This window comes from Amia ocellicauda, chromosome 10, assembly GCF_036373705.1.
Source record: "Amia ocellicauda isolate fAmiCal2 chromosome 10, fAmiCal2.hap1, whole genome shotgun sequence".
Classification (NCBI taxonomy): domain Eukaryota; kingdom Metazoa; phylum Chordata; class Actinopteri; order Amiiformes; family Amiidae; genus Amia; species Amia ocellicauda.
In genome coordinates this window covers 34202604-34224140 of record NC_089859.1, presented here as the reverse complement: position 1 = coordinate 34224140, position 21537 = coordinate 34202604, and the positions used below count along the sequence as shown (strand labels likewise).

The 21537-nt window shown below is 34.9% G+C and overlaps 1 protein-coding gene across 1 annotated transcript in view; it reads right to left on the bottom strand.

Moving 5' to 3' along the window:
• The window catches only part of csmd3b (CUB and Sushi multiple domains 3b), a 286431-nt gene that overhangs the window by 36375 nt on the left and 228519 nt on the right, over positions 1 to 21537 (bottom strand). Inside the window, exons 50-55 of the mRNA XM_066714578.1 lie at positions 19066 to 19239; positions 17708 to 17893; positions 15564 to 15737; positions 4704 to 4886; positions 3477 to 3653; positions 879 to 1058 (exon numbers count right to left, since the gene is read on the bottom strand). Of these exons, the coding sequence (XP_066570675.1) occupies positions 879 to 1058; positions 3477 to 3653; positions 4704 to 4886; positions 15564 to 15737; positions 17708 to 17893; positions 19066 to 19239 (1074 nt within the window). The remainder of the gene's footprint in view (positions 1 to 878; positions 1059 to 3476; positions 3654 to 4703; positions 4887 to 15563; positions 15738 to 17707; positions 17894 to 19065; positions 19240 to 21537) is intronic.

Below are 21537 nucleotides of genomic sequence, written 5' to 3'. Positions count from 1 at the left end.
TTCAACCCTATACTTTTTTTCTACATTATACATGTACACACACACATACACCCACGCACACGCACACAAATATATAACACTCACCATATGTAATACACACAGAATAACCTATTCATTATTATAGTCTAAAGCACTATTTTCATGTTGAGTGGAGCTGCTGTCCATTATTGTCATTATTTAAAGATATTTGCAGCGGAAGGTTTCTCTGGGGCACCACCTCTTATATCCTAAGAAATCCAATATGGTTTAATGTCTGCTAGAGAACAGAGAGTCATGTTTGTTTACTTTTAATTAGTTGGGGCAAAAGGGGATTTGTCAAGACAGGATTTTCTGATCTCTATTGGAAATTCACCAAGCACATCCTGTGCTTAAACAAAATGATAATAATCTGAGATGTCCACAAAGCCATCCGGATCACTGCCCAATGTTTCATCTTTAACACAGCCCTTCCAGAAATACTGAGCTGCCATCCCTAAGCTCCACTGATTACTGCCTTTTTTCTGGCTGAGAGGAAAGACCCGGAAGTCCCGGAAGACTTACTATGTACTAATGACAGGTCAGTACTCACGGCCAGTCAAACTGATCATTGGATATAATTTGTAAGCCTTTATAAGACATGTTTCTGCCTGGTAACCCGTAAGTCTAACCCCCTCAAACTGAATTAACAGATAATAACAGTTAATAACTAATACACATTAACACATAAATTAATACCTACACACTGCGCTATTGTTCTTTTTAATTATTTTCAATCCTTAGTTCAATAGGCTTAAATATGCTTCAATAACTTAATCTTAAAAAGCTACACAATAAAAATGTATTACATTGCCGGAACAGACACATACTGGAATGTTACGTTTAAAGGTTTTTAAAGTTACCTTTACAAGCTGGCATGATGCCACTCCACGTGCCATTTTTTGTGCAGGTACGAATGGTGGAACTTATTGGCTCCATGATATATCCAGGCTGACAGACAAATGTAATATTTTGCCCAATAGAAAAGTCCTCCCCATATCTCAGTCCATTAGCTGGAATTCCAGGATCCCCACAGTTAATCACTGAAAGGAAAGCATCGTTTTAGGTTAAAATATGGATGTATATTAAACATAAATACGTAAATAAATAATTTACTCTAAGATTGTTATGTCATATAAATTAAACACATTAAACACTGGGCAATATCATGTATGGGATAAAATTAATAAATGTGTATAAGACCACCTTACACTTGGGAATAATTAGGGAGAAACCGCATGGTTATAAGTTAAAACACAAAAAAGGCAGAATGATTAACTTTTTCAGTACTATAATACATATTTGAATTACTGAGTTTACCATATATACAAACACACATATAAGGTTAACATCATTGTCAATTTACCTCTGATAATATTCTGTAAGTAGAGACTTGAAAAGAAGTAACAATCATACAAATTCTAAGTCCACAAATCATTTTAAACAACCTATTTATGCAGCAACAAAGACATCTCCAGACAGTTTGTATTTTATTCTAAATGATAGATCTCACAATTATGCTGAAAAATCAATACACTGCAAACTGGCAAACCTCTTTCTCATACATCCCTGAAGTCCCTGATGGTTTAACTTCAATGATCAATACTGCAGATCTTTTACAATTACTGATGTCTCAAATGGATGAATACGAAATGGACCTGGGCTATGTAACTCAGTTAAAGCTATTTAACAGGTGCCACCAACCTTTATAGTTGAGCTAAATTTGAAATTATCAATATTCAACTTGTTCAGATTCCTACGATCACCATGGAAACACAATGCAGTTTAGAAGTTATATTTACAGCCTAAAAAAGACCTTTTGAGACTAATTCCTGAATGTTGCCATAATGTTTTTCTTCATTGCCACTATATCTACATGTGAAATAGCTCTTGAATGATACAAAGCACTACCAACTTTGTAGTCCTCTTCTAGATAACTGTTTTTTTAAATCCGTAACTGTTTATAGTACTGATTACAGAACTTGTTGTACAATCCAATGTAACTATTATTTTGTTATGCTTTTAATTGTAAATCATTTTGTTCACAAATAAAATGATGTTGCTGGTTTTTAGTACTTTACTGTTTCTTATATTTTACAATGCATTCTTTATATTTTTAAGTCACTATTGCCTATAAAAATATGGATCTGGAAGACTATCATTAATTGATTGGAAATCTGAGGCCATTTTTATGAAGTGTTATCAGACAGATTTAATTTTTAAAGGTGACCATGAAAAATATAAAATACAAAAATAGTTAAGTGGTTTGACTAGAACCCTAATTCCACAGATCTACAGAGCACAGAGTGATGCATAATGCTGCAGGACAAGATGTTGTCAAAGTATGATGTGTGATATGGGGGAATAGCTGAGAATTCATCATTGTTGTTCACTGCCAATATAAAAAAAACAGAAATACATTTTGTTTTTGTAATGACAGACTGGCATTTATGATTTTAACAAAACAAAAACTACAAACAAACAAAAGCTGCTTCATATGAACATCATATATAGCATATACAATGGCTTTTTATAATGCAACATACTATACCATTTGACAGTTTCTTTAAATGTTTCTTTAAACTCAAGATTTTAGCAATGTTATTGTTTTGATTTCACAAAACTACACACACTTGAGGTGTACTTTAAAATGTAGTGGGTCATTCAACATTCATATTCAGTCATATGAATATGGAACAAAAGATCCCTTGTGAAAATACTCATGTGGATTTATCTCCACTGTCCTATTCCTTACTCAATTTGTGACTTAAGGCTTCCTTAAAGTGCACAGTACTTGAATTCTGTTTTAAGTATTTTCCAGTTGAAACTAGGCAATATCATTTATGGGATGAATTGAAACATTTATATTTTATTAGCTGAAATACTGTTACCTGTGCCTGCCATTATTTTATTGCCTGAAGGAGTCTGAGTTTGGGAGATATTCCTTTTTTTCCTGAACGCGTTTTTCAGACTTTGATGAAGGATAGGAGTAGTTCTTTGACTTTGATTCATCAAGTCTATTTTTCAGGTAGTCACACATCTTAGTCATTGATGTTAAACTTTTAAATGTATGCAGTTTCAGAGTATTATTTTTTTGTACAGGCTCATATAAATCATTCACAAGACAATTACCTTCAAAAAGGTTTCTGACTTCACTGTAGCTCAGGATTTTTTTCCCAAATACAGTTCTCATATACTTTGACATTAAAAGCCATTAGCCTGGTGTTTGAACTTGATCACCCCTTTCTATCACACAGTTTCTCTGGGAGAGCAAGCTTCATGGCTAGGCCTTTTAATTTGTTACACCAACACAACAGATTTATTATTCACTTTGTAAAACTGAAGGCAGATTTTAATTCATTACTTCCTTTCCTTAACACTTACCAAGGAGTCAACAGGGTGACCTGATATTGTATAATTAGTTTAATGTGAAATAAAGTATGTTTCGTTCATACACTTACTTGTGCAATTAGGGGGGTTCGCAGACCATGTCCCATTAGCCAAACACTGCCTCACAGATGAGCCAGTTAGCAAGTATCCTTCCATGCAAGAGTAAATGACTGAGTGGGAGAAGGTTGTCCCATCAATGCGGAATAGTCTGCCATTTGTTGGGGTCCCTGGATTTCCACACTGTACAGCTAAAACCAAATAGATAGATTAAAAAAAAGAGACAGCATTATACATTCACTAGTTTGAATCTGGGCTCTGGGACTCTGATATGTAATTAGGTCTAAGCAGGTAGAACAATGCAATGTCCATAATTGCAATTATGTCATTTAAGACGTCCAATCTTTAACTTTAATATACACTATAATATATAATATATAAAATACAAAATTTGTACAGTTTTTCTAGTTATGTATCCATTCAGGAATATACCCATGATTACTGAGGATGGAAACAGAATACAACTGGATAGGATTTAAAGTGAGACAAGCTCCTAGATCAAGGCAACAAAGGAAAACATTCACCCTTGTGAGATTTCAGCCTCCAGGGTTTGAGTTAACAATCTGTAAATCTATTTAACTGCAAAGCTAAACTATAGCTGTTCGATGGAACATGGAGAAAGCAGTTTGAAAAAAATAAGCTACCTGTTTAAAAAGAGATTGATATCTTGTTTAGGTAGAGGAACCCATAATAATAAAGACAATAAATTGGAAAGAAACAGGGTTTTATATTATCACTTGACACCTGTGGGACTTTAGCATTTCTCTGTTATTTATCCCTTGCAGGAACATACCCAATGGAGAAAACATGTAGGAACAAAAAGAGCAAAGACAGAGCAAATAAACGGGTGAAAAAAAGAGGAAAACAGATTCTGGATCTAATATATATCTGAGCTTTAACAAATACAGATTTACTGTTGTTGTACTATAGTTACTAGAGTTATGTCAGTGGATACCAAATATATATGAGTTCCTAAATAAGTCTAATTGCTCTGTATCTTCTCAAGTAACAGTTTATCCTTAATCTAATTAAGTGGTTAAACTGTCATGGTAAGTGCTGTACATATGTGACATGAAAATGGACAACAGTATAATTTTATGTAATAATTGCTATTGTAATTATTATGTAATAATACCAAAAAATCAAACAAGGACATTGTTATGAACAATAGTCTCAGAACTAATAAAACATTGTTTTATGGGTGTGAAAGATCTTTTGGAGAAATAAAAGTAGTCTCCTACGTTTGCATGATGGCTGTCTTCCTGACCAAGTTCCATTGGGGAAACACATCCTTTCAGCTGAGCCATACAGAATGTACCCTGTTGCACAGGTGAACCGTACTTTGCTTCTGATTTTAAAATCAGTCTCTTCTCTTTCGCTGTGGGCAGGAATGCCTGGGTCTCCACAGGTACCTGAAGAATCACCTGTAGAAAAACAAAAACATTCCACTTGTTTTAAAGCCATCACTAAAAAGAGAAGATATGGTGAAAATAATTGGTGACAGATTAAAAAAAAAAAATTGTAGAAGGAAAGGGGGAAGTCGAAAAAACAAACAATAAAATGAAGGAAGAAAGGAAAAGGTCATTTTTCATCTTGTTTTATAATGTATTTGATTAATTTAATTTTGACCCCTTGCAGTTATAATTGTTCAATCTGCAACACACTTCAAACTCTCATGATTCTTTCGGTACTCAGGAAGAGCACATTTAAAAAAGTTCAGCCCGAGTAAAAAGTGCTATTGTATTGTCCAATAATCACATTACATGTGGTGAATTGTGTCTTGCTTTATAAGATTCAATATAGTCTTATTGATATAGCATTGTAATAATTTCAAATATAGAATACTGCAATAGCGAACACTACAAAAATTAAAAGAAAAAAAAACACATTCAAGCAAGCAATTATTTTTTCTGGAAATTGTTATTACAGATAAATACACATTTATCTGGTTCAGTGGATTACTTGCAGACTGTTTGTAACCTACAGGAACATGTGACATTGGACACACAACACAAACACCATGCCTACCATTTTGCTGTTTGGCTTTGGAGTTGCTTAATGGAAAATCATATGTTCTATCAATCTAAAAACATTCTGAATTTTCTAATGGTCATATTTAAATATAAACGTATGTGACATTTAGCTTTCTGTCAAATTATTTAGATTGTATATAAATTACAAACATGTCATTTTGTATAGAACATTGTATAGAAGGTTCAAAAACCTTTAAATATTTTTGTATACTTTTTCCTTCTGTCAGTTTAAATAAGATCTGTTTTCTCAGCCTTGAAAAAATCCTGTACTGCAAGCAGGACAAATGGACATTGCTGAAATATATTGCTTTTTGGTATCATTAAGCAACAAATTAATTAAGACCTAATTAATTTTGAGACTTAATAACCCAGGGATGCCCTACTCATTAGTAACGTACCATAAAACCAACAAATGGCCCTAACAAAATCCATTTTAATAACTATTGCATACTAATACAGAATTGTACCAGGTATAAAGTGAGCTATATACAAACCCTGGGGAAGGAGTTAAGCAGTTATTATAAAAGAGCTGCAGGCTGTTTCCTGTACTTATTTAAACATGAAATAGACAGTATGACGTTGTTGCTCTGCCTTTACTCATAATTAGAAGACTGCATGCACTTTTAAAGAAAAATCCTAAATGACTTGCCAGAAGTTTTTGTTTTATTTTATTTTGAATTATTATTTAACGGAACATTCCAGGCTAAATAAAATTTGGTGGAAAATCCTTCCTCTCCTGCAACATCTCTGCCAATGCACTGGCAACTATCTAACTATAATAACAGGGGCACAGGGAAATTAAACTAGGTTATCTTTCGAGTTAGAAGCACTGCCCAAGAAGGAGGGGTTTTCAGTGCGCATCGCTAGAACATATCGAAGACATTTTGTCTATCAAAGCTGCCATTGGCCCTTGTGCCTGTCACTTAAACAGGACCCATCCACTTCCCGTTTGTATAAAAAGTGACGTCTGAACAAACACTTCCTCTTTTTGCCCCTCGCCTTACGTTCATCAAGACACGTAAGAGAGCCTTCCGTTTGTCCAAACCAGAAATCTGCATTTTTTGGTTGGCTGGCAGTACATACTGTGCTTTCCTTCCACCAATTCACTACAGTTGTGTGTTGTTGTGTTATTTTAATTTTATCTAAATTAGCCACGCTGTTTTGTTCCTTCCTTGCCAGGGGAGCGGAGCAACCATGGGCCCCCACCACTCCAGAGCGAGTGGTCCCAGTCACGTCCTCTCAACACCAGGATGGACCAGATCTGTTAGCGGTCTTGTTAGCGAGACTGCATCCTGTGCTTATATGGAGTGGTCTTGGTATTGACCCCACTGCTAGCCCTGCTAGTAGAGCAGGAGGCTGCAATTACTAGGCTTCACAGTAGGAACAAGGTTTTTGTTGCCCCGTGGACACACCATTCGTTATTTCTTCCCAGTTCAGCATGACTGCGTTCTTCGTATCTGAGCAGCCCAGATGTGGTCCCAAGGGGCCCATGTGGTTTCTATCATAGAGTTGGTACAGCTTCTAGTAGGTACACCTCTGGGCAAGCTCTCTCACCAGCTTGCTGCCTCCTTCCTTGCGACGGTTTGGTTATACTGTACCCCTCCCCCTTGAGCAGTTCTTCTAACTCGAAAGATAACGATAGGTTGTGTATGCAACCATGGTTATCAGAGGAAAGTAGCACTGCCCAAGGGTTGCAAGGTCACGCGGGAGTTCTAGCTCCCAGCAAAAAGAGGAAGTCTTTGTGCAGACATCACCTTTTATACAAACAGGAAGCAGAAGGGTCCTGTCTGAGTGATGGGCACAAGGGCCAATGGCAGCTTAGATAGACAAATGTCTTCGATATGTTCCAGCGATGCACTCTGAAAGCCCCTCCCCCTTGGGCAGTGCTTCTTTTCTTAGATAACCACGGTTCCATACACAACCTATTGTTACGCATTATCTCATCTTCCAAAAATCTACGTTGAGTGTAACGACAAACCTGTTGTGTTGATACCAGAATTTTGACTTCGATGCCGATACCAAGTTTCGTTTCACAGTACTTGATACCAAAACAATACCACAACAACAACATAAAAACGTATTAGACAATATATGGTAGAAAAGACAAAATAACTAACTATAAAACTAGAACACCATATTAAATATTAGAAGGGAATATTTCTCTAACAAGCAGGTAATTTGTTACAGAACAACAGCACAGTTTTTTCAACCAGGAATCTCTTGAATAAAACACCATATTAAATACAACAATATATCCCTCCCCCCCAAACAAAAGTAGGAAAATCCTATTCACAAAGTTCTGAGATGACTATCTGTTAGATGGTTAATTTCCCTGATTTAAGTTTCCTTTTAGCTTACTGTGTCTAGGACTACAGATTATGCCAGATGTGCTGAAAAATCATTCTGATGCTCAGCTGGAAGCTGAAATTCAAAATCTTTGAATCAATTTCCTCATGTATGGCCATAATATTACTCAAATTACCTTCATTAGACCTATGGTTTAGTCAATACAATTTAATGTATTACTGAATAGTTTAGTTGCCAAACAACAATTTTTCACATGAGTTTTAATTTGAAATGTCATTCTACTAGAAAATAAATTCTCATATTTTTGACTGGAAATGACATAAAAGTAATGTGAAATGTACTCGTAAGTGTCATGATACTAGAATTTTGAACTTTGATACGATTCCAGGTCAATTTCACGATACTACCAATTCGAAATTATGCACACACAAAAAAAAAAAAAAAATCTGTACACACAACATACATTAGAATTCCTTTCATAAAGATGCACAATCTTCACTCCAGATCAAATGGGCTGGAGCAGTAAACACAAGTATCATAGTATTAAGAAAACTTCCAGAATTCAGTAAACATTCAAACATTATCTTCAGAACAATATAGTGCAGGTACATAATAACACTCATGTATATGTTGGTAATTTCTTTGGCCAACATAACACAGAGCATTCCGTGACTGGTATAATCTGGATTATGGTAGTAACAGTCAATAGGCACATTCATGTTTTATGTTTAACTGCATTATTATTGCATAGATTTATAATGTATTGAAAATGTGTTCCATATGGGAATTTAACGTCCTTTTATTTTTATATACAGAACATGCATGTAACACACACCAGTCATTATACAGACCAGAAACGAATACAGTAAATAACAGGCAAATACATCTACACAGTCTTGAGCCGTTAAACAATATTAATACTGGGTATAGTAAAGGTAATTCATGTATACTGTGTAACTTACTTTTTATAGAAACCTATATTAATAGATAATATTATATTGACCTATATTTAATAGATAGCCTATATTATGAATGTGACTTATGTAAAAAATAAATAATTAAATAAATAAATACCTATACGGCGTCTGGTGTAAATTCGTCGAATGTAACAAGATATAAATACTTTCTTCAGCCGCCGGACCGCAGTTTTTGAATACAATAAAGCCGACAATCTGGGCTTTGTAATAAACTCAGTCATCGTGAAATAATTTGTATCGTGTTGAGAGCTGAAACACATAAATGTCTACACATATATTCATATATTATAATGATTTATTTTATTAGCAGATGACACAAAATACACACAATTGAAGAATCACACATGATCTAGCTCTCATCCGCCTGCATGTCCTCTGATCAGCTCAGCAAGTTTGTAACTTTCCTTTGGAATTCACTCTTTCATCTTGTCGCAAACCCAGGTCTCTGGATCAATGCCTTCACCAGTCACTGTCTGATCATGTGCTAATTATTTGTATCACGGGCAGCTGGCGATAGGCTGGCTGCTGGTAGTGTTTATTAGATGCTGTTGGCACTACAGTTCAGTATCTGCAGGACTGAAGATGCCCCTCACCAGCGCTGCACATGGGAGTAAAGACACTGCCAGGCTGCTTAATGCACACAGACAGAGCTGCGCTGTTTCTTGCTGTTAAAACGCAGTCTGTGGTAAATGAACTGCAGTGCTGAAAAGCGCCTCCTGCATTGATGTGTGCAGCTGTATACAGTCAAGGCCATTTCAAAGCGCTTTCACATTATTATTTATTTGTTAGAATTGCATGTTATATTTTAATGTTATGCTATTTTCATAACTGGTTGTTTATGTTTTTTAATTGTATGTTTGCTAACATGTGCAACCGATTCCTACACCAGTTTACAGTTTAGTATTTGTTTATGTAGCCTATATGCGCTCGTTTTGAAAAAATAAGAAAAATGTTTAAATTTTTCAATGTGAATACAGTGTTGCTGCCGTGCAAATGTTGTGTGATGTTCATATGTTAAAATATTAAGTTTAATCCAACTGTTTATTTTTCGTTTACATCACACAGCTGTTTTACAGACACATTTTGCGGGTGCGGTGGTTGTATTTAATCTAACATCTCGGCGGTTCTAAGAGCTCACCGAATGTAATGAGTCCAATTAATACCAAATTTTGTTTGTCTACTTGAAATCTTTGAAATGACAGGGCTTTATATCTGTCTTAATGGCAATCACTCCCACGTCCAGAACTCAACAGTGATGCGCGTTTGTTTATCGCACTTCCGCAACTGAGACTTTCAGAGCCTCGTTTTCGCTGGGACCGGGAACACAGTCCATTGGGTACAACATCGGCTGCCTGTTTTTTGTCTCCACCTTAGGTATGGTGACACTACGCGGACAAAAAGCAATTTTTTTGTTAAGCGAAAGACGCAATCACGCAATTTTCGTTTTAGGGGGGACCCAATACAGTACACAGATTATTGATCTTGATCATTCAATGTATCATGTATAATTGCCGTCAATTTAGCAACGTGTCCTGAAGGACAAACAAGTATTAGTGAATTTACAACGTGGTGAAAATAAATACATTGCAAAATTTTAAATACATGTATTTCAGATGTTATATGTTTTCAAAGAAAACACTGCACCTAAATGCTATTGCCATACAATATAACATGAATGCTATGACAAGTGATCCCCTCACACACCTTGCCAAGTGTGCTTAAAATAAGGTATAAAGTAAATGAACTCACCCACTACCCTGCCCCTGTTGACTACCCACATAATTACATATTCTTGCAGTGTGTCAAAACAAGTTGTGAATTAGGTGGATGACATGTTTCACCTCTGGTATGCTTGCCTGTGGTATACTGCTTCCATCTGTAGCCCCTCCAAGCACACATTTTCTTTAACTGATTGTGCTGACTGTGCCATACTTCAAGGACACAGCGAGGTTATTACAACATTAGCTATCCCACTGGTGCTATCCTACAAAACCAAAAAGGCAGCCATGAAGCCATTGGAGCTGGGGAGGAGGGTGGTGTCCCATTGATTTGATTAAGAAATAGAATAGAAACACCTTAACATGAGAAATTACACAAACAACATGGTGACAAAAATATATAAAACTACTTATTCCTTCTTGTTAATGATTTCATTTAATGTAAAAAGTGTAAATCAATAATTGACGAAATAAACACAGCAACTAAACAAACACAAATGTACTACATTTCAATTAACAAGAAGCTTTTCAATAAAGCTTAAGATTTCCTTTCCAGCCTATCTGAATCTATCTACTAAATCTTCTAAAACTGACACTGGATTTATTGTATTATAATTTATGATTCAATGTATTATTTTTGATGAACAAATCACCTTACAACACATCATTTGCAAAAAGCTAAATTATGTACAACTGAATTTAAGAATAGGTCTCCTTAAGGAACCATATCTCCATTTGCCATGAAACACACATTTTATTACACATCAACAGTTCAATGTAATCTTTCCTTACTTAAGCAAAGCTCATCCTTGATAGCACAGTGACACTGCTCTCTAATAATGAGACTTGGGGAGATTTGATGTTAAGTTGATACAAGGACCAAAACCACCTCCCTCTTCTGAAGTGACAACAAAGAGACTCACATGCATAACAAAGCATATATTGCACAGCTTTTACAGTGCCAGATTACATATACTCTACTCTACAGAGAACAGAGGATGCAATAACAAGTCTTAACCAGCAGGGATCAGGCATCCACCTGTGGGGAATTACTGTGAATTTTGCCTTTACGGAATTGAGCGTACATCAAATTGAGATAATCTTGTAATAAGGGGTGTGTTCAAACCATATCTTTCAATAAAAAAAAAAAAAAAAATCCCAATGTTAAAGGGTCCTGCAAAAGATCTAAGGGAAAGAGTTTGTGGATGGGATTTTATTCAAAGTAAATACTTTTTTTATGTTTTATCAGAAGATTTATCAGCAAGGTTCATCCCTTTGTGAAACAAGAAAGTGAAAAATAAAAATATGCATGCATGCATATTTATCCAAGAATGGCATCTCAAAACAAGTACATTGGTACGGATACACGGACGAACAGGATTAGGTTTATGGTTGAATCTAATGCTGGAACATGTATTAATTATGACTGATTAAAAACAAATATGCAATCAAACTTTGTTGACACTATTACACTGTTACACAAAAGGTCATATGGCTAAATTAAATATAATAAAAAAAAATCACATTCTGCTCAAGGGAGATGCCACAAGAATTGTAAAGCTCTGAAATTCATAGTTTTCCTTCTAACTGTATTAAATTCAAAATATCTCATGCTGCAATGCCACTGAAGACACAGTTTCTCACAGATGTTTGTTTTGTTTTAATACAGTGACCATTCCCAGGGATTTGTTGAACAAAACCAGAGTTGTGAGAAGCTTGTTTTGGACAGCAGATTTATTTTAAGGATTATTTGATTTAGGAGTTCATGCTTGTTCTCTGACAGTTTGCAGCGTCAACATTTTGTATTTAATCCAGCCCATAGTACCTAGAATAGACCAACTCCTAAATTAGGTTCATCTTTTAAAATTAACAAACACACAAGAAAACACACATATAAACAGATTTTTCCTATTTCCAATCATGTTGTCAAGTTTTTCCAGCAGACTCTTCAAAGCCTTCTGCTGCTGCATAGAAAATACTGGAATATGGAGGAAGCAGCTGAATTAGCAATGTTCAGTTTTTTGGACTTTGAAATGCAGCCAAGAAAACAAAATGCTTGAGGGCAGATTACAATAGAGCAGCAGAAAAACATCCAATGGGCTTTAAAAACTGAGCACTAGGAGGCAGGAAAAAATCCTCTGGTGAAGTGCTCATGGCTCTTTCAGGTTTGTCTTTCTTTTTTTTTTTTCTGGGTCAGTGACCTCAATATGCTTTGTTTAAAGACCGACAGGAAGGGAATGCCTTAATTTTATTTTTATTGACCAAGATCTTGTTACATCCATGTAACATCCCACCTTGTGAGGCCCCAGGTGATAATTACAAACGATCTGTGTGTCAATATACACCTGAGTCAATAAGCTACTGTTTATGGTCTTTTTAAAAAGTAAGCTGTAAGCCTTTATCAAGGTTAGCAGCACTGTACTGTTTACTTAATATTTCTCACCCACTTGTTAATCCAATCACAACTTTCATTTTCACAGACATGGTGCAATTCCTGTAAGATATTAAATATAAACAATCAAAAGAAGCTGTCAAAACAAACTTTAAATTAGAACCAGAGGACAAACATAGATCTAATTGTGGCCGCATTTTGATCAAAACTAGTAGGAGGCACTACCCCACATATATGATAACGCTAGAAACACCTAAATGAGGCTTATGGATCAATAAAGTACTAATAACTAAACAAACTAAATTGGACAAATGGCCCACTCTTGTTTGTTACATTTCTAATTGTCTCAGTGTAATACATAAAATCATTATCTGGAAATAAGAACTTGATTAAGCTAAAATAAATACAGGTCTCACTTGTTTTAGAAAAGCATATGCATTTGGGAAATAATACCTTAATTAGTGCATATAACTCACCTCATCATTGATTGTAATACAAATACAGTTGATCAAAGGAAAATAAAATGCATAGGAAACAATTACAATCTACTGCTCCTATGGTAATTAATTAAATCATTATTATATCAGGGACATATTGAAACTGCAGATAAAAATTAAAATGTATATTTGCAGATAGCTAAGGTTCATGGTATGGTGTTCAAAAACATACATTTCTTATCACTATTTGATTCTTCAACTGTACATGCTTTCAAAAGCTTTTGTTTCAGCATACAATACATACAAATAAAATATAATACAACCTTTACCCCACGTCCCCAAATGCCTTGGGAAACGGCTTGTTAACAATTGCACAAAAATCAAAAGAATCACAAATCAAAGCAAAACAGTACTGACAATACATACTTCACTGTATAAACTTACAAACTGTGTCATTGATATCCCCCAGTAGATGGCGCTTATTCCTGTTTAACAATCTATTTTCTTCTACTTGTTTATACGTGTTTAATTTTGTGTAATCTTCAAGACAAAGACTTTAGTTTCAAAGTTATCAGTTTCCCTTGCTTCTACAGAGGTCTACAATCTTCATGAGAAGAACTAATTACATTGTTAATTCATTTATTTGCTACTTATTTATGCATCAATTAACTTTCGCTCATGGAAATCTTAATATATGACCTAATCTTTTCCTCTGTAATGTGATGCTAAATATATTTTTGGGTTCTGATGTAACCCATGGTAATGTTGTGTTTATATAGTACATTGTGTGTTAGTTTGATAAAACATCGAAGTTGCCTTGGGAAAAAAAGAAAATGTCTGTAATATGAATTAATAATTAAAAGAATAAATGCTTCAATTCCACAGCAGTGGAAACCCTTTCTGGATTAGGTACTAAAAATGGATTCCTCATTATCTGTGGAAAATGTCCACAAACATGAAAAGACAATTAGGTGACAGTCAATCTGAGTAATGAAAAGGTATTGAGGAGCATATTTTGGCCCCCTGTTAAACCATTTTGTGACTGCCATACTACCAAATGTCATACATTTCAAATGATTCTCCTTCCAAGTCTTAAAAGCTATGCAAAAATATATATTTTACCCATGAATTAACAAAACATATGAACACAAATATATACTTTGAACTAAAACTTACCCTACAATATTAAATCACAGCTATAGAACACAATTTACATTTATTATATACAGACCAGATCCACATTTTCCAATGAACTTTACATACTGGACATTGCTTATGCATATGTATATTAATATATAAGGTATGTTGTTCCTATATTATATTTAGATGTTCTGCAATTAGTCTTATTTTGTTTTCTTTATTGTCTGTCCCTGAGGTGCACTCACAGCTTGAATGAACTCTTATTCCGTATGAACAGTTGTATTCTTTGCCAAGTCGTTTGCTACTCATAAATCTAATTTTACTATTAGGCAAGAAAAAAAAGGCCATTGGGCCAGGAGCCACAAGCATTTTTTCTCTCCTTTCAGATGTTCATAGTCACTTTGAGAATAGCCCAACACAGCTAAAGAGGGATGGGGGAGGGGGGTGAGAAAAAAGATTCCCTTGAGGAAAGGAAGACTGTTTTTGCACTGAGATACGTATGAGCAGATGGCATCTAATCTCTATAAGGGACAGCAAACATTGAATACCACGAGGACTCTATGGATCAATTACTGCAGTCAAGATTCAACAATTTCTGTAAAGAGGTATTGAGTGTCTAATTACTGAAAGAATGACAATGCATTCTTCAGAAAACTTCCAATACAAATTACTTTCCATCCCCACAGGATTCATTGTAAACCTTAATTAAACATCTCAGAGTAAAGATTTCATCCTGGTTGGCATTTCTATTGCATTTCTTTCTTTATCAATTAATTTATTTATCTGAAGAAATAATAGGTATGCACTATTGTTTCTCTACAGACCTAAGCAAGACCTTAGAAAACATGATGAAAACAAAGAAGGCAAAGCTCTCTTAGTAAATTGTATTAAAAAAACAAAATACCACAAATGTATCTGCACTGGAATATAGCAATGCAGAAACAGTCAATATTTTGCTATGGAAAGACAAGCCTCATAATACAGAGAGGGCTTTTCAGTCTCTATGCCCGAGTGTTTGCTTTCATTTTTATGCTTCTCAAAATAAATGAGAAAGATGAGAAGCAATGATTAGGTTAGCTCATTTCCACAAATATTACCTGAGCAATACGGCATGGGTGCACTCCAGTGTCCATTCAGTTGGCAGGTCCTTGTAGACTGTCCCTTTAGTTCTCTCCCACCAACACAAGAGTAACGCACTGTCGACCCAAATGTGTATTTATCTCCAGTTAACATGCCATTTGGAGGTGATCCGGGGTGACCACAATCAATGACTGGAATAGACAAACAAACAACATTGAAATGTCATTTTTGCAAGTCATTCCATTTTAATGAGAAATTGCTTCACTCACAATTCTGGAGACTTGTATACATATTTTGCATTATTCCAAATTCTTATAAGTAATGCATACATTGATCAATGGACACTTTGTTATGAGCCTGTATGTATATGGACTAAGGCTGAGATTTTGATCTAATGGTAAAATGGAGATACCTTAAGACAATGCTGACACAGAGTCTCTGTTCCAGACCAGAAGCAGACTATATTGAAATGTATTAATGATTTATAATCCAAGGGTTTCTTACAGTTATTGTGTTATTTGCTTATTTGTATATGTTATACATATGTAGAAAATCTATCTGTGTACACTAACTGGAGCAAAACTGTTAAATATTCTTTACATGAAATACAAAAGTGGTGCTCTATCTATCCAAGACCGCACAGCACTCCACCCCTATATACCTGCATTTTCTATGGAGTTACTTCATATAGTATAATTAAGCATGTGTAAACCTTGTGAATAATTCCACATGTAGAATAATGCATGGAAACTAGCTTGCTTTATTTGTGTATATAATAGGTTTAGTGAATAGAGAGACCGCTGGTTCATGTTTTGCACACATAGTGGCTTCCTACTGCCAAGCAGTAATTCTGCTCATTTCCCACCATTTACTAAAGTTTTCTGAAGTCAACAACTTGGTGACGGTGATAAAATAGAAACTGTAACAGAAAGGAAAAAAAGGGATAATCTCCAATTAATGTCCAATTTAAAACAAAAAGTTTTAACGGGGGCTACTATCATTTTGTACCTGTCTGAACTAAATGCTAATTTTAAATAGCTTTGTTTCCTTTTGCAGCAATTCTCTGAGGATAATGAAGCACAGGCTTAAATACAAAACAGTGTGACCTCTTATTTATGTAGACAGTGTAAATAATGGTTTATCATGAAAAATAAATCAACCTGGTACACTGCACTGGATTTTTTTTTTTTTGCCTTAGAAGATCCATATCCTTTAAAGTCAAATAAAATATACACAATAATGCCCAGTTCTCCTATAAAGGCTAGGGCTATTAAAATATATGTTTTCTTCTTGTAATTCAGTTTGCAGAGCACTGCCACACATGATGATTGAAGCGCTCAGTTTATTCTCAGATGTGTTTCAGTGTTGGCAGACTCAAGTGCACGTTCTCCTACTATGGGAGGATAATTGAGTTGACATCATCATTTCACTCCATGCCCCTGTTGAGCAATGTCTGCCAATACTGACAACAGAGAAGGCTGTGTAATGCTGTGAGCCACTGTGCACTAGAGACAGAAATGCAGTCCCATACTCATTTTACTTAAATGGAAGGCTCCAGAGAGTGACAATGCTCGTGTGAAAAGTTGCTTTCCTTGTGTTGTGCATGGCCAACTATAAATGAAAGCAATTGGGGAAATAAAACACCTGTGTATACCCCACTATCATAGACCAATGTTGGATGTTCTTAATGAAATGTCACATGAATATTTGTTTTATACAACCTCAGTAAAAGTTTATAGAATGATTCTGTTTATTTATTTTTTCTCTCCAGAGACAAATGAACATCTGCACATTTAAAGGGGGACTTTTTTCAAATATATTTGTTTTTTTTCACCTGAACATGGATTTAGGTTCCCTTAGTTTATATAATTTACCATCTTTGACATTGCCATATCTTGACTGGTCTAAATAAAGTAAGTAATACTCAATTACTGACTGTTGATGCAGTGACTGTTTTGCTAGTGAGGGATTTAAGAAGCCACAACGAAAATATCATATGGGGTCTGGGAGGGAAACCACAAAGGATGAAATATCACATAGCACTTTATAATGTAATTGGGGATGGTTTTAAAAATACAAATAATAAATACAAAGATGGAAAGCAGTTTATTTGCTGTCAAAAAGTTCAACTTGTTTAGCATAGGATATAAAGCCAACTTACCGATGCATTCAGGCAATGGTTTATCCCAATGGCCAACAGGCTGGCAGGTTAGCACAGATGAACCAAATAAGTAATACCCAGGATTGCAATCATAAAATACCACAGTGCCAAAGGTAAAGTTGCCATGTTCAATCTTACTCTCCCTGATAGAATTAGCTGGAATTCCAGGGTCAGAGCAGTTGACCACTAAATACAAAAACAGAAGACATGTTATTTGGCAGAAGCATAAACATTGCAAATAAATGATTGTGTATGAAATCCAAAACCACTGCATCCGTCAGCACTAATTACTAGATGTAAGAACTTTACCAAAGTTTACCAATAAGCAGATTTGTTTTTCACATGAAAGCACCATGTTTGTATAGCAGTGTAAACTACCAGCTGTGATGCATAGGAGGAAGTGATGTTCATTTTAATAGTTTTATGGAGTTTGCAACCATAACGATCATGTGATTATTTCCACAGAACAAATTCTGTTGGTGAATACATTGGTTTCAGAGACTCACCAATAAAACAGAATTGCTGCACACCTGGTTAATTTTCAAAAGGTGCGTTGAAGATTTTTATTTTTATCCTAATGAAAAGTGGAACTCCCACACACAGTATATTGCAAAGTAATATGAATCTACTGATAAATTATGTAATATATGTAATATAAATGTAAGTGTATGAATAAAAATAACCCTCTATTTACACATTCAAATAAATAATGCTGTTAGCTTATTTTTAATTGAATGAGAATATATTTGTTCTACTCTGTGTAATATTAAAGTGTAGATAAGTATAGTTAAGTTTCATATAGTCAGTATTCTTTTAATTCAACAGGACAGTGCAGACTATTAATATAAGACTAATGACACAAATTATCACCTTACTAAGCTTTTAAAATCCTTGAAGTAGCCTTAGAAACACTGGAATTAGAAATACTGATATCAAGGTATTCTCAGATGTTTAAAGAGAACATACAATCCAGGAAAAAATGGGAAGAATCAAAAGAGTTTAAGTTGCTTAAAAAAAGCAAAACATAACCCATTTTGCTGCTCAAATGAAATCCCCAAAACGAATATGTGTGGTTAATATATGTTTTAAAACAGCATGAAGTATTACAATCCTGTATTTTTACAGGATTTAACCATCTGAATACAATATAATTGTACTTTGATGGTAGAATATCCAATTTACCTATCCTTCTATACACAGGTACATAAACTTCCACATACTTTGACTCTACTACTTAGTGATAGAAGCCTGACTTTCCAAGACAAAAGCCCTTAATACACAAAACAAAGCTTTGCAGTAGTTTGGCTTGTAATAAAAGTGAGCACTATATAAATAGAAGACTTAACTTTTTTCCCCACCTTTACATGTTGGTGGTGGATGACTCCACTGTCTGTTGGACTGGCACTGAGCCCGCGTCGGTCCTTCCATAATGTATCCGGTGTTGCAGGAGAAAGTGACAACATCATTAAGATTGTATCCACTGCCAAGTGTTCTTCCATAAATTGGGCTACCAGGATGGCCACAGCTGATTGCTAGAAAAAAAAAAGTTCAACTTGTAAATGTGATTTTATATTACTTTATTTTGGCTTGGAAAGTGCTAGACAGATTGAGATTTCACTACAACAGTAATTAATTATCATCTACAATTAGCAGGCATAACAAATAATGGTGCGATGTGAATACCCCAAGCTGTTCCTACCTATATTGGACTGTTATAATACAATATATGTGATTCTCAGTAACCAAATGTAGGTCCCATCTACAATTTCTCTTAGCTTGCATGTGCATAGTTTTTGCTATAAGTATGCATTATCAGTAATAGTAATATCAATATATAAAGAATAAGTTACCAGAAAGCATAGTCTTTTTTGTAAAGACTCTGCAAAATCAGTTTCCAATTCAGTTTTGTTGTTCAATCAAACAGCAGAACTACATACATATAAAAATAAATTGACAGACACCTGTTTCAATGTCTCAGATAACAAACTGCTTTAGTTCATAAGCTGCAGGTTATTAAGCACAGCTTCATGTTTAAAAATAAATAAATAAATAAATATAAAACTGCCGGTATTAACGATACATTATTTTTCACCGTGGTGAGGCGGTACACCGTTTACTGCCACAGTCCTATATGAAATAAATATTTATTTCAAGATTTAGTTCAAGTTAATTAAATGCAATTTAATATTTAATCTCATGAGATGCTGTTCACTTTTTTTCATTTCACAAAATCTCAATAATTGTGCTAAGTTGCTGACGATTATCAATTGATGCGGAAATGTTGAATGTTCTTGAAATGCTAATGAAAGGTTATCTATTCACAATGCTCTCTATAGTTTTATCCTCATAAAATTCCCCATTTAGCAAGGCAAATCTTGGTTATCAGACAGCTACAAATGAACATGACATTTGTCAAGATAAGGGAAACAAGCAGGAAGTATCTAACAATGTTTCAACAGAAAAAAATGATATACAGTGCTTATAGAAATTCTGCATCCCTTTTTAAAATGTTCACCTTTTGTTACTGTAATTAAAATGCAGTAAAATAGCTTTTAATCTATACATCCTACCCCACAATTTCCAAGTCAAAAAAAATATTCTAGAAATTTGCAGAAAATTACATCTGAAATAGCTTGGTTGGATAATTGTCCACATCCTTTGTAATAGCAAAACCTAAATTAGCTCAGGTGTAATCAACTGTCCTCAAAATCACATATCAAATTAAGTCCCCCCCACCTTTTTTAAATGTAATTGATTCACATGATTTCAGAATATATTCAGCAGTTCCTGTAGGTTTCCTATAATGGGTAGTGCATTTCAAAGCAAAGACTCATGCATGAGCAACAAGGAGGTTTCAAAAGAACTACGGAACACAGTTGTTGAAAAGCACAGATCAAGGGATGGATATATAAAATATCAAAGGCTCTGAATATCCATTGAAGTGGAAGGTATATGGAATCACCAAGACCCTGCCTAAATCAGGTCATCCCTCGGATGACCAAGCAAGAAGAAGACTGATCAAAGAGGCTACCAGGAGACCAATGGTAACTTTGCAAGAGCTACAGACTTTTATGGCCAATACTGGTAGAAATTTGCATGTGACACTAATGTCTCAAGTCCTCCACAAAACTGGCTTGTAGAGTTCTCAAGAAAGTCTACTCTGAATCCTGTTTTATGTATTCAGAATACCACTAGAAATAGACCTATGTAGCCATGTCGCAAAAATGGGACTTTAAAGCCAAAATACAAAGTGTTATGTTTGGCACAAACCCAACACAGCGCATTACACAAAGAACATTATCCCTACTGTGATGCACGGTGGTGGCAGCATCATGTTATGGGGATGTTTCTCCTTGGCAGGAACTGGAGTGTCAGGATAGAAGGGACAATTAATGGAACAAAGTAGATAAAAGTCCTTGAGTAAAACCTGCTGCACTCTGAAAGAGAGCTGAAACTGGAAAGAAAGTTCACCTTTCAGCATGAAAATTACCTGAAGCATACAGCCAAAACTACATTGGAGTGGCTTAGAAACAAATAGGTAAATGCCCTTGAGTGGCCCAGTCAGAGCCCAGACCTAAATTCAACTGAAAATGTGTGACATAACTTAAATATTTCTGTCCAAGGAACTTGGAAAGAGCTTGAAGAATGGTAAAATATTGTCAAATATAGGTGTACAACGTTAGAAACCCAACAAACTCACAGCTGTAATTACTGCCAAAGGTTCTTCCACCAAGTATTAACATGCTGATGTTGATGATGATGGATATATATATATATATATATATATATATATATATATATATATAAAACGGAGATAATCCATAACTTAT